At 51.8% G+C, this 10,070-nt stretch overlaps 1 protein-coding gene across 1 annotated transcript; it reads right to left on the reverse strand.

Moving 5' to 3' along the window:
* Window positions 1-624: 624 nt before the first annotated feature.
* LOC135362268 (interferon-induced transmembrane protein 3-like) lies at window positions 625-1,895 on the reverse strand. The gene is made up of 2 exons (XM_064575909.1): window positions 1,457-1,895; window positions 625-908 (listed from the first exon to the last, which is right to left on the reverse strand). Exons 1-2 carry the CDS (start codon window positions 1,703-1,705, stop codon window positions 717-719), a joined length of 441 nt encoding a protein of 146 aa, XP_064431979.1. The 5' UTR covers window positions 1,706-1,895; the 3' UTR covers window positions 625-716.
* Window positions 1,896-10,070: the final 8,175 nt, after the last annotated feature.

Below are 10,070 nucleotides of genomic sequence, written 5' to 3' on the forward strand. Positions count from 1 at the left end.
CAGGGTACCGCAAGCCCCCTGGTGCGTCCTTGAGTTAGGACGCTGTGGTTCTGGGCAGGGATGGGGTGTAGGTGAACCACAGCTTGGGTCCCAGCGTACAGGGGAGGACCGGGGGGAGCATTACCATCCCACCTCACACCTCACCTGTCCAGCTGGTTGTGGGCAGGGTCTGCCTTGGGGCATCCACAGTGCCCACAATATGGAGGCCATGGCAGAAGGATTTCCACTCATGGCAAGGGTACACCCATATTGGAAGAGCAAGGAAAACTGGAACTACACAGCTCCAGAGGAGGACTGTGGACCCCCTGGATTAGGTGCCCTGCAACTCTCCCCAGCCAGTGGGCTCCTTGGAAGCTAAAAACATTCTGGACCCAGTGCCACCCTTCTCCAAATGAACCCATTTGGTCAAGGCTCAGACCTCTGGGAAGGAGGGACCTCTCCCTGAAACCATCCTCCGTGTGTTGCCCCAGCTGGAGGCCAGATACATGCAAGGCCTCAGGACAAGCCCACCCACCACACGCATAACACAGAGCAGGGTACAGGTGGGCAGTGAGGGACGATGTGGGCTCAGGGGCGGGGTGGGGAATCTCAAAGGGCCCCTCCCCAGGTGAAAAGACAGCACCATCACGCAAAAGTGCTTTATTGACTACAATGGCAGACTGACATGTACATAAAACGCTGTGACAGAGGTGACAGCCTCAGGCCACGGGCAGCTACTAGTACCCTCCATAATATTTTATCATCTCTGAAATTGTTTGGGAAATCATCAGTGATCCAGTGGCCAAAACAATGATGAACGTGATGGTCAGAAGGAGGCCCAAGACCAGGGCCCAGATGTTCAGGCACTTGGCGGTGGAGGCATAAGTCTGGGCCCCAGTCGTGTCACCCACCATCTTCCGGTCCCTAGACTGGGGAGAAGAGATGGAGCGTGCGATCAGGCCCAGGTCCCGGTGAGAGCCTGGGACTCAGGTGCCCCCCTGGCTGGTCCCTGCCCAGGGCAGTCTCCACCTGCCCTTCACCCTCCCCATTCCCTGGAGCCTGAGCAGGACAGTGCCCCGTGGGCCCCTCCCTCCTGGGGCCTGCATCTCTTTCCTCAGCCTCTCAGGAGACCCCAGGCCTTGTCCTCCCCCTGCTTTGGCCCCTTCACTGGCCTCACACCCCACCGGGAGGCAGTTTCCTGTGAGTTCCTTTGTTCTTTCTGGGCGAGCCTCGGAGCCACACGTGCATCTGAGGGATGTAATTTCTAGTATTGGTCAGTAGGGGACGTCCTTGGAATCTTGGGGACAAAGGCTGCTCATGGCCAACCCCGGCCCCTCCTGCAGCTTCACTCCACACACACACACACACACACACACACACACACAAGGGCTCCCCACACCCCACATGGCCTGTGGGCAGGCGGACCTCCGCAGGCTCACTGCACCTTCTGGGAGAGTCCCTCCCCACACCCCCTCACCTTCACGGAGTAGGCGAAGGCCACGAAGCCCAGGCAGCACCAGTTCATGAAGATGGTGTTGAACAGGGACCAGACGATGTGGTCGGGCACGGCTGTCTCACTACGGATGTTGATCACAGTGGTCGTCACGGGAGCCGAGCTCTGGGGCGCCCCGAGTACAGCCACCTCGTGCTCCTCCTTGAGCATCTCGTAGGTCGGGGGGACGCCGTGGGGGGCGCCCAGGAAGAAGTGCTGGGAGTTGTGGCTCATGGTGGGAGATGGAGCACCTGCGGTGTGGATGTGGATGCCGGATCGTGCTCTGGGCCCTCCCCTCCCCAGTAGTTTCGATTTCTCCAAAGATTCCTTTTTTGGTGTTCAGGGAAATTGGGAATTGGCTGGGAGTAGGAGGGAGGAACCAACTGTTGAGTGTCAGGTTACACCAGTGCGGGCGGGTGGGAGGGCTGAGGTCTCAGGGGGGCTTGTAGCCTCAGGAAGGCTTCCTGCCTCAGCTTCCCCAGCTCCTCGTTCAGGGCTGAGGGTGGGGCCTGAGGACTTTTCCTGGCAGGTGAGTCTCCCCACCTTTGCCCCCATCCCAGGCACAAGCCTGCTGCAGGCCCTCACCGCCCACATGCAGGCCCCTCAGGCCCTCAGCCAGACTCCACACTGCAGCCCCCAGAGAGAGCTTCCTACACCCAAAAGCCCACACCACAGGGGTCACAGGCCTCCTGTCTGGAATCTGTAGACCTTCGCTGGCTCTGAAGTCCATGCTGGGGGTAAGGGGCGGGACAGGGGCGGTGTTTTGTGCTTGCAGGTCAGGACGCCGCAGTCTGTGTACCTGTTCCAGAAGGAGCCTCCAGCATCTCTCAAGGGTCCCCGGGAGCCTCCACGGGGGGCTCCGTGTCGGGAGGAGCCGGCTGTGCTGGGAGGCAGGAGGCTCCAGGCCATGGGGCAGCAGCTGGGAGCACAGGGCCGGCGTATTTGTGCACCCACACCTTTCCTCCCTCCCTCCTGCCCCCATCAGGTCACCTACAGCCAAGGATCTTGGGGGGAAGGGTCAAGAGAAAGCACACAGGGAGGAAGTCAGCTCTCAGAAGGGGCTTGCCCCACCCCAGTTCCTTCTGGAAATTACAATATTTCCTTTTTCACCACAATCCACCCCCATGGAAAGATGGGGTCCTCAGAGCAAGAGAAATGTTCCACCTGAGGTAAAGCAGGCCCGGTGTTGGAGTTGCCGTGATGGTTGTGCCCGCCCCTTCACACACCAGAAAGCATGCCTAGGGAGGCCTGGCTCCTCTTCCAGTCCTTGTGCAATGTCCAATCCCTCCAGTCCCTCCTGCTCTGCTCTTGTGGCCCCAGGCCAGGGTCTGTCCCCTGTCTCCCCTGGAGTTTCCAGGCCCCCAGTGCCTCCTCCCTGTCCTGTTGTGTGGCCATACCTGGTGACCCTATTCTCCTCACTGCCCCTCCAGTGGTCCTCCTGGCTGGCCCCCACTCCTTTGAGGGCTCCAGGCTGGCTGTGTCCATGGCCTGACTGTGGCCATGAGTGAGTTCCAATGGAAAAGTGCAGTAAGTATAAAACACCCATCATTTTGAAGGGTTGATGAGAAAAAAAAATCTGATAAGATATAATGTATTTCATTGATAATATTTTTTACTGATTATATGTTGAGATATTTTGAATTTATTGGCTCAAATAAAATAGATCATTAAAATAAATTTCCATTTGCTTTTTTTAAATGTGGTTACAGAATATTTAAACTTGGGTTTATGGGAAATAAATTCAAAACGGCTGAAAGACCTAAATGTGAGACAGGAACCATCAAAATCCTAGAGGAGAACATAGGCAGCAGCCTCTGTGACCTCATCTCTAGCAACTTCTTACTAGACATGTCACTGGAGGCAAAAATGAACTATTGATAAAAAGCTCAGCCATCAAAAAGAATGAAATCTTGCCATTTGCAACTACATGAATGGAGCTAGAAAGTATAATTCTAAGCAAAATAAGTCAGTCAGACAAAGATAAATAACATATGATTTCACTCAGATGTGGAATTTAAGAAACAAAACAAATGAGCAAAGGGAAAAAAAACTTAACTCTAGAGAACACACTGATGGTCACCAGAGGGGAGGTGGGCAGGGGGTTGGGGGAAACAGGTGAAGGGAATCAGGGAGGGCACTTGTCATGATGAGCACCGGGTGATGCATGGAAGTGTCGAATCGTACACCTGAAACTAATATTACACTGTATGTTAACTAATTGGAATTTAAATAAAAACTAAAAAATAGGGCGCCTGGGTGGCTCAGTCGTTGAGCATCTGCCTTCGGCTCAGGTCATGATCCCAGGGTCCTGGGATCGTGTCCCGCATCGGGCTCCCTGCTAGGCGGGGAGCCTGCTTCTCCCTCTGCCTCTGCCTCTCTCCCTCTCTCTCTCTCGACTCTCATGAATAAATAAACAAATAACATTTTAAAAAAACTAAAAAATAAAATAATAAATTGGGTTTGTGCCCTACACTCTACTGAAGCCTCAGCCTGGACGATCTGTAGGCAGCAGTGGATGTGGTCCCATCCATGTGCAGCATCAGAAACCTGGCAAGGTGGCATCAGCCAGGTATCAAGAGGAGGGTGTCTTGGGGAGACCCACCCTTACCCGTCCCCATATGTCTTGGCCCGTTCACAAATGGGGCAGGGTCTCCCTCTGAGTCTGCCGCTGGACCTCTTGGTCTCAGCCCTGGGCAGCAGGGGACACACAGTTGCCCCATCTGTCCTCCAGCCCCGGCAGCTGTTTGTCAGATTGCTTTGGAAGGTTGCTTACAACAAGACATGCTCTTTCTATGTAAAGTCTTAGGATTTTTGCAAGACTTTTTCTTTTTTCTTTTTCTTTTTTTTTTTTTATATAATATATAATATATTATACTCCAGCTAGGTGGCAGGCAACAAAGAAACTATTCTTGGGGGCTAGAAAGAGTGACCCATGTAAAGTAGTGTGATGGTAAATTCTCTATGCACCTTGACTGGGCCACAGGGCCCAGATGTCGAACATTGTCCTGGATGTGTCCTGAGGGTGTTTCTGGGTGCGGTTAACATGTCAATCGATGGACTGAGTGAAGCAGGGTGGCCTCCCCAGTGTCAGGGGATCTCATCCAATCTGTTGGAGGCCTCAATAGAACACAAAGGTGGAGAAAGGGAGAATTCACTCTGCCCACCTGTCTTTGAGCTGGGATGTTGGTCTTCTCCTGCCTTGGGACTCAGACTCAGGCCGGAGGACACCCCTGAGCCTCCACAACCATGTGAGCCAACTCCTTGTACTCTGTTTCTTTCTGTGTGTATGTCCATTGATTCTATTTCTCTGGGGAATCCAGACTAGTACAAGCAGTGAGGAAACCCATGGTGAAACACCCACACTGTGATATTTGGAGGAAGGACTGCAATATAATGATTTATAAGAAACAGGTATTTGGTCATCAGATGACCAAATATGTTTCTCAGACGTATCTGGTCTTCATCCACAGCTCCTGAGAACTCTTAAAGGTGATCCAGGGTCTCATTATAGTGAAGGTGACTCCTGGACCCACCCAAGGGTGTCCAGGAGGACCAACGGTGGGATTGGAGGGTTGGAACCTCCAACCATCCCCAGAGGTTGTATCAGCCAATGGCCAATGACTTAGTCAATTATGACTATATAATGAAGCCTCCATAAAAACCCAAGAGGACAAGTTTTCTGGTCCTTTTTCTTTTCAGAGATCTTCCATGATCGAGGGACCAGAACACTCCCATGTGCAACCAAGCTCCATGAGTACAGAGACTCCTTTGTGTGAGATCTTGCGCTACATATCTCTTCATCTGGCTGTTGATTCATGTCCTTTGTTACATCATTTAACACACTGGTAACCCTAAGGAAGTGTTTCCCTGAGTTCTGTAAGTTGCTCTAGTAAATTAGAAGAACCTGAGGAGAGGGTTGAAGCCTCCAATCTGTAGTGGTCTATTAGAATCCCTGGTGACAGCCAGGCTTGTGATGGCATCTGAGGTGGGGGTGGGGACTGTCTTACAGGACTGAGCCCTCCACCTGTGGGATCTGACACTATCTCTGGGTAGACGGTGTTGGAACCCAGCTGGTGTCCAAGAATTGCTGGGCGCTGTGGGCGGGGCTACACATTGGGATTGGGTCCAGGAACCCTAAAAGACGGACCAAGAACCTAATAAATGTAGCCCTAGGATAAGACATGGGCAAACATTTGTTGTGTGTCATGAACCTGAACCTGTCAAGCCCGGCACCTGCATTTCAGTCAGGGTTCAGGGGCTGAGGGTGAGAAAGCAAAAGAGACAGAGCATAACTGAGCACTATGGAAAAAGGGAGCGAAAGGTGGGACTATTGGCACATGGATCTGACTGAAATTAAATCAAATGTGTTTGGGTTTTTTTTTTTTTTTTAAGATTTTATTTATTTATTTGACAGAAAGAGACACAGCGAGAGAGGGAACACAAGCAGGGGGAGTGGGAGAGGGAGAGGCAGGCTTCCCGCCACCAAGCAGGGAGCCTGATGCAGGGCTTGATCCCAGGACTCTGGGATCATTACCTGAGCCGAGGGCAGACACTTAACAACTGAGCCACCCAGGCGCCCCTAAATCAAATGTTTTAAAGTTGATTGAACACGTGAAGGATTTGCACTGCCCCAAAGAAACCGTGGCCCCAGACGGGCGGGGAACGCTTCTGCGAGAGTGAGGATGAGGGGCATGGGAGCCCCAGCCAGGGCCTGGGAGCAGCTGAGGGCCACTAGGATGTCCCCTCCTGAGAGCACACTCCAGGTTCAGGCTGAGAATGTGCCCATCTGGGGTCCAGGGTTCTCACCACAGCCACCTGGTGGGACTTCAGCATTGCTACAGAGCCAGGAGGGCTGAGGTCTGCCCTGGTCCCCCCTCCAAGTCAGCGCTGACCCCAGCACCTGTCCCTGCTCCTCATTTGAGAGCTGCGTGTGTGGGGGCCCCTGATCCACGTTCTCCCACTTGAGAGGAGACACATCTGGGCTGAAAACGGGGACTTTGCACCTCTCTTGATCTTCCTGTGTAGAGACTTGGGGATGGTGCCCCTTGGGAAGGGGCTGTATTTTACATACAAGAAGGAGAGCCTATCTGAACGTGGCAGTCCTTAGTTCTGTTCACCCAATGCCTCCAGCTCTCCTGGGCTGGGGTGGGATTGCATCTCCCCATCCCCTGGAATGCAGGCACCCAGAGGCTGGGACTCCCCGGGTCCCTGCATGACTGTGGGAAGCAGAGTCCCCTCCACAGATTCTGCAAGAGTGCAGCAAGGGCGGGACAGAGGTATTTGAGGATTCTGTGTTGCACAGCCTCATCCAGCCCACCCTAACTGATGCACCTGCCCCGTGGCAGTAGTCTGCAATCTGCAGGCCCTCAGCTTCTCTCCCGCTCCTTGGAGATTTTAGCCTTGGTCTCACATGTTCCCCAGATCTTTTCTGGGCAGAATTTGGGGGCTTCAGAAACACAAGTCCTTCCCAGCACTTCTGCTGGTCGTTGACTGAGATATTCAGAGTCTGGGCTGTTGGGCACACACAGTTTACCTTTCCTTATTGTGACATTTAGCAAATATTCAGCAAAGTGCATGAAAGTATGCCTAATGAGTCGCTAGAATGCAGATATCCTATGAAACTACCACCCAAGTGAAAAACCGTGCATTGTTGATGGCCCAGGAGGCACCTGCCAACCCCTTCCAGTAACCATCCCTCCCTTCCCATGAAGGCTGCAGCTCTCTGGACTTCTATGGGTAGCCCATCTTTGCTTTTCATCCAAGTTTTAACCCCCAAGTGTGGGTTACACTAAACCTAAGTGAATGAGCTATCGTTTAGCTGAAGCTGTTTTTCCCTCTAACAAGGCACTACCAGGAAGACATGTCTATCTTAATTAAACCAACAACCTTAACTTAGTTCAAATACCGAATTATGTTCCACCTGGATCCTCCCCATTGTCAGTTTTTACTTGAGACACTGGTGGGGAAATCTGGAGTGGGTGGTGTTAGATCCAGGGGGTGCTCTTCTTGCTCTTTGACAGTGAAGGGAGAAGGGGCCATGGTGCCTGAGGCACTGGATGGTCTACAAGTCAGTTATGCAGACCACACTCAAGGTGGTGCGGAAACAGGAGAACAGGGAGGGGGAGCCAGAAGAGGCAAAGTGCTGCCAGAAGGCAGAGAAAGGGTTCCTGGTTTAGAGCTCATCAGCTCCAACAGAGGTGCAGACGCCATGTTTTCCCACCAACAAGGGGGGAGGGGCTAGGCAGTCCATGTCAGGCCAGAGAAGAAGGGGAATTTCCCCGAAACAAAGGGAGTTTTGGCAGCTTCTTGGGAATATTCCTTGAAGTCCCCATCCCAAGGTAGACTAACCACAGCTGGCTCCAGTTATAGCCATTAACCTGGGAAATCAGTGAGGGATGATGTTATTAGAGTTCGAAGCCGGCGGCTGAGAAAGAATTCTTGAGACGTCTTTGGTGCAAAAAGGTGATTTTATTAAAGCACGGGGACGGGACCCATGAGCAGAAGGAGCTGTGGCAGGGTCATGATAAGTGGCCCATTATATACTTTCAAGTTGGGAGGGGGTTAGGGAGAGCCTAAGTCACTAAGGAATTTTGGAAGCAAGGTTTCCAGGACCTTGAGGGGGTTAGCTATTGTTGGGAAAATGTCATTTATTACCATCGAATAAAACCTTCGTCATGAGACCCTTCAGATGTATATCAGTGGGCCATATGCTTGGGGGATGATTACCAACATGTATCTTGGGGGACGTTTAGAGATAAAGGAAGTTTCCAAAGGAATTTTTATATGTTAAGGTAGATTTACAGGGTCCTGGGTTGGGGGGGGGTCTGGCTAGGATTGCCTTTTGCCCTTAGCAAAGTATCAACATTGAGGCAGTTGAGTCCCTAGAGGAAGGTCACTCTGCCTGTTTCAAGGACTTGTCAGTGGGCTCTAGGTAGTAAGGAAATTTAATAATTTTTCTTCTACCTTTGTTTCCCACATCAAGGGAGAAGCCCCCACATCTGTTAGGAGGAACAGAGAGAAAGAGTCAGCATCTCCTTTGCTAGGGAGGGCCTGTGTTAACTCCAGCAGCCTTGGTTTATTCGGAGGAGGCCTATTCAGATAATTATCATCCAATATGTCACGAGGGGGTTTACTAGCGGACACATTCGGGCAATCACATTCTGCAAGAGGCCCTTAGGTCGGGGTCCTGGTAGAGCAATGAAGGCCTAGGTATGAGCAGTGAAGGTACCCCAGGTCCATTTGCCCTGTTTCCTGCAAGAGAGATCTAACTTGATGGATTGCCCTGAAGCCATGCCCTGTCACAGGAGCTCAGTCCTTTCCTAAATTTTGCAATCCAAATTGTTTCCAGTGGGTTAAAGGGCATCCCAAGGGAGAGAAGCTCCCCTCCCATGCTAGAGAGGGTGCTACAGAGGGTCCATTACCAAAGAAAATCCCCTCCTGACTCTCAGGTGGCATCCCACGAGCAGGATACGTCAGAGGTTCCTGGTGTCAAAGCGATCCAAAGCACCCCTTAGCAAAATCACTACGATCACGGCCACCACTAAAGGCCCCTGTAGGAGGGAGGCCTGCCCTCCCCCACTTCCCCATCGCATTCTAGACTACATGGGTGCTGGTGAAGGGACCCGAAATACCTTGCTTTGCTACAGGGAAAAACCATCTTAATTTGACAATGGCAAGACCTCCGGTATCTTGAAGGTCCTCTTTAGCATAGGAAAGTTCTTTTGAAAACCTCCTTTTCCTTACCTCCCCCAACCCCATGTATATAATCACCCACCCCTTACAACTCCAGCTCTTTCTGCCCACAGGCCTGTCCCCGTGCTTTATTTTTTTATTTTTTATTTTTTAAAGATTTTATTTATTTATTTGACAGAGAGAGACACAGCGAGAGCAGGAACACAAGCAGGGGGAGTGGGAGAGGGAGAAGCAGGCTTCCTGCTGAGCAGGGAGCCCGACGCAGGGCTTGATCCCAGGACCCTGGGATCATGACCTGAGCCGAAGGCAGACGCTTAACGACTGAGCCACCCAGGCGCCCCTGTCCCCGTGCTTTAATAAAACCACCCTTTTGCAACCAAAGATGTTTCAAGAATTCTTTCTTGGCCGTGGGTTCTGGACCTCACCCCACCCAACCTCATCTACCTTCAAAACTACATCACTCTCCTGAGAGCTTTCTCTGTATCCTTGTTTAGTAAAACTCTATCGCTTTACTCACTCTCCGTTGTCCTCAAGATTCATTCTTCGACTCCGTGAGACAAGAACCTTGCTCTCTCGCTTCACTATGATGTACTGAGGAGTGGCTTCATTCCTATTTATTCTAGAAGAGATTTCTGGGTTTCTTAAATCTGGGGTTGAATGTCTTCCAACTGTTTTGGAAAGTTCTCGCCCATTAAGTATTCAAACATCGATCTTCCCCCGTTTTCTATCCTTCTTCTCCTGGAACTCCAGTGAACACACGTGGGAAGCTCTCTGTCCTCAGTGTCTCCTACACACCAGTCGTGCTTCCCACCCACTGTGTCTGTGCTCCCATCTCATGGTCTCTCTCTCCGTCTTCATGAGGCACGGCCTTGGAACTGGCAGCGTTCACCCCAGCAAGTTCCCAGGG

Source organism: Mirounga angustirostris, unplaced genomic scaffold, assembly GCF_029215605.1.
Source record: "Mirounga angustirostris isolate CCGP_5_RB_7025 unplaced genomic scaffold, mMirAng1.0.hap1 SCAF_13, whole genome shotgun sequence".
In the NCBI taxonomy this organism is placed as follows: domain Eukaryota; kingdom Metazoa; phylum Chordata; class Mammalia; order Carnivora; family Phocidae; genus Mirounga; species Mirounga angustirostris.

Bases quoted from the DNA above. Each gene is read 5' to 3' on its own strand.
- LOC135362268 (XM_064575909.1), bottom strand. From the start codon at position 1,705: ATGAGCCACAACTCCCAGCACTTCTTCCTGGGCGCCCCCCACGGCGTC. The intron at 909-1,456 runs GTGAGGGGGTGT...TCTTCTCCCCAG, and splicing joins CCTTCGCCTACTCCGTGAAG to TCTAGGGACCGGAAGATGGT.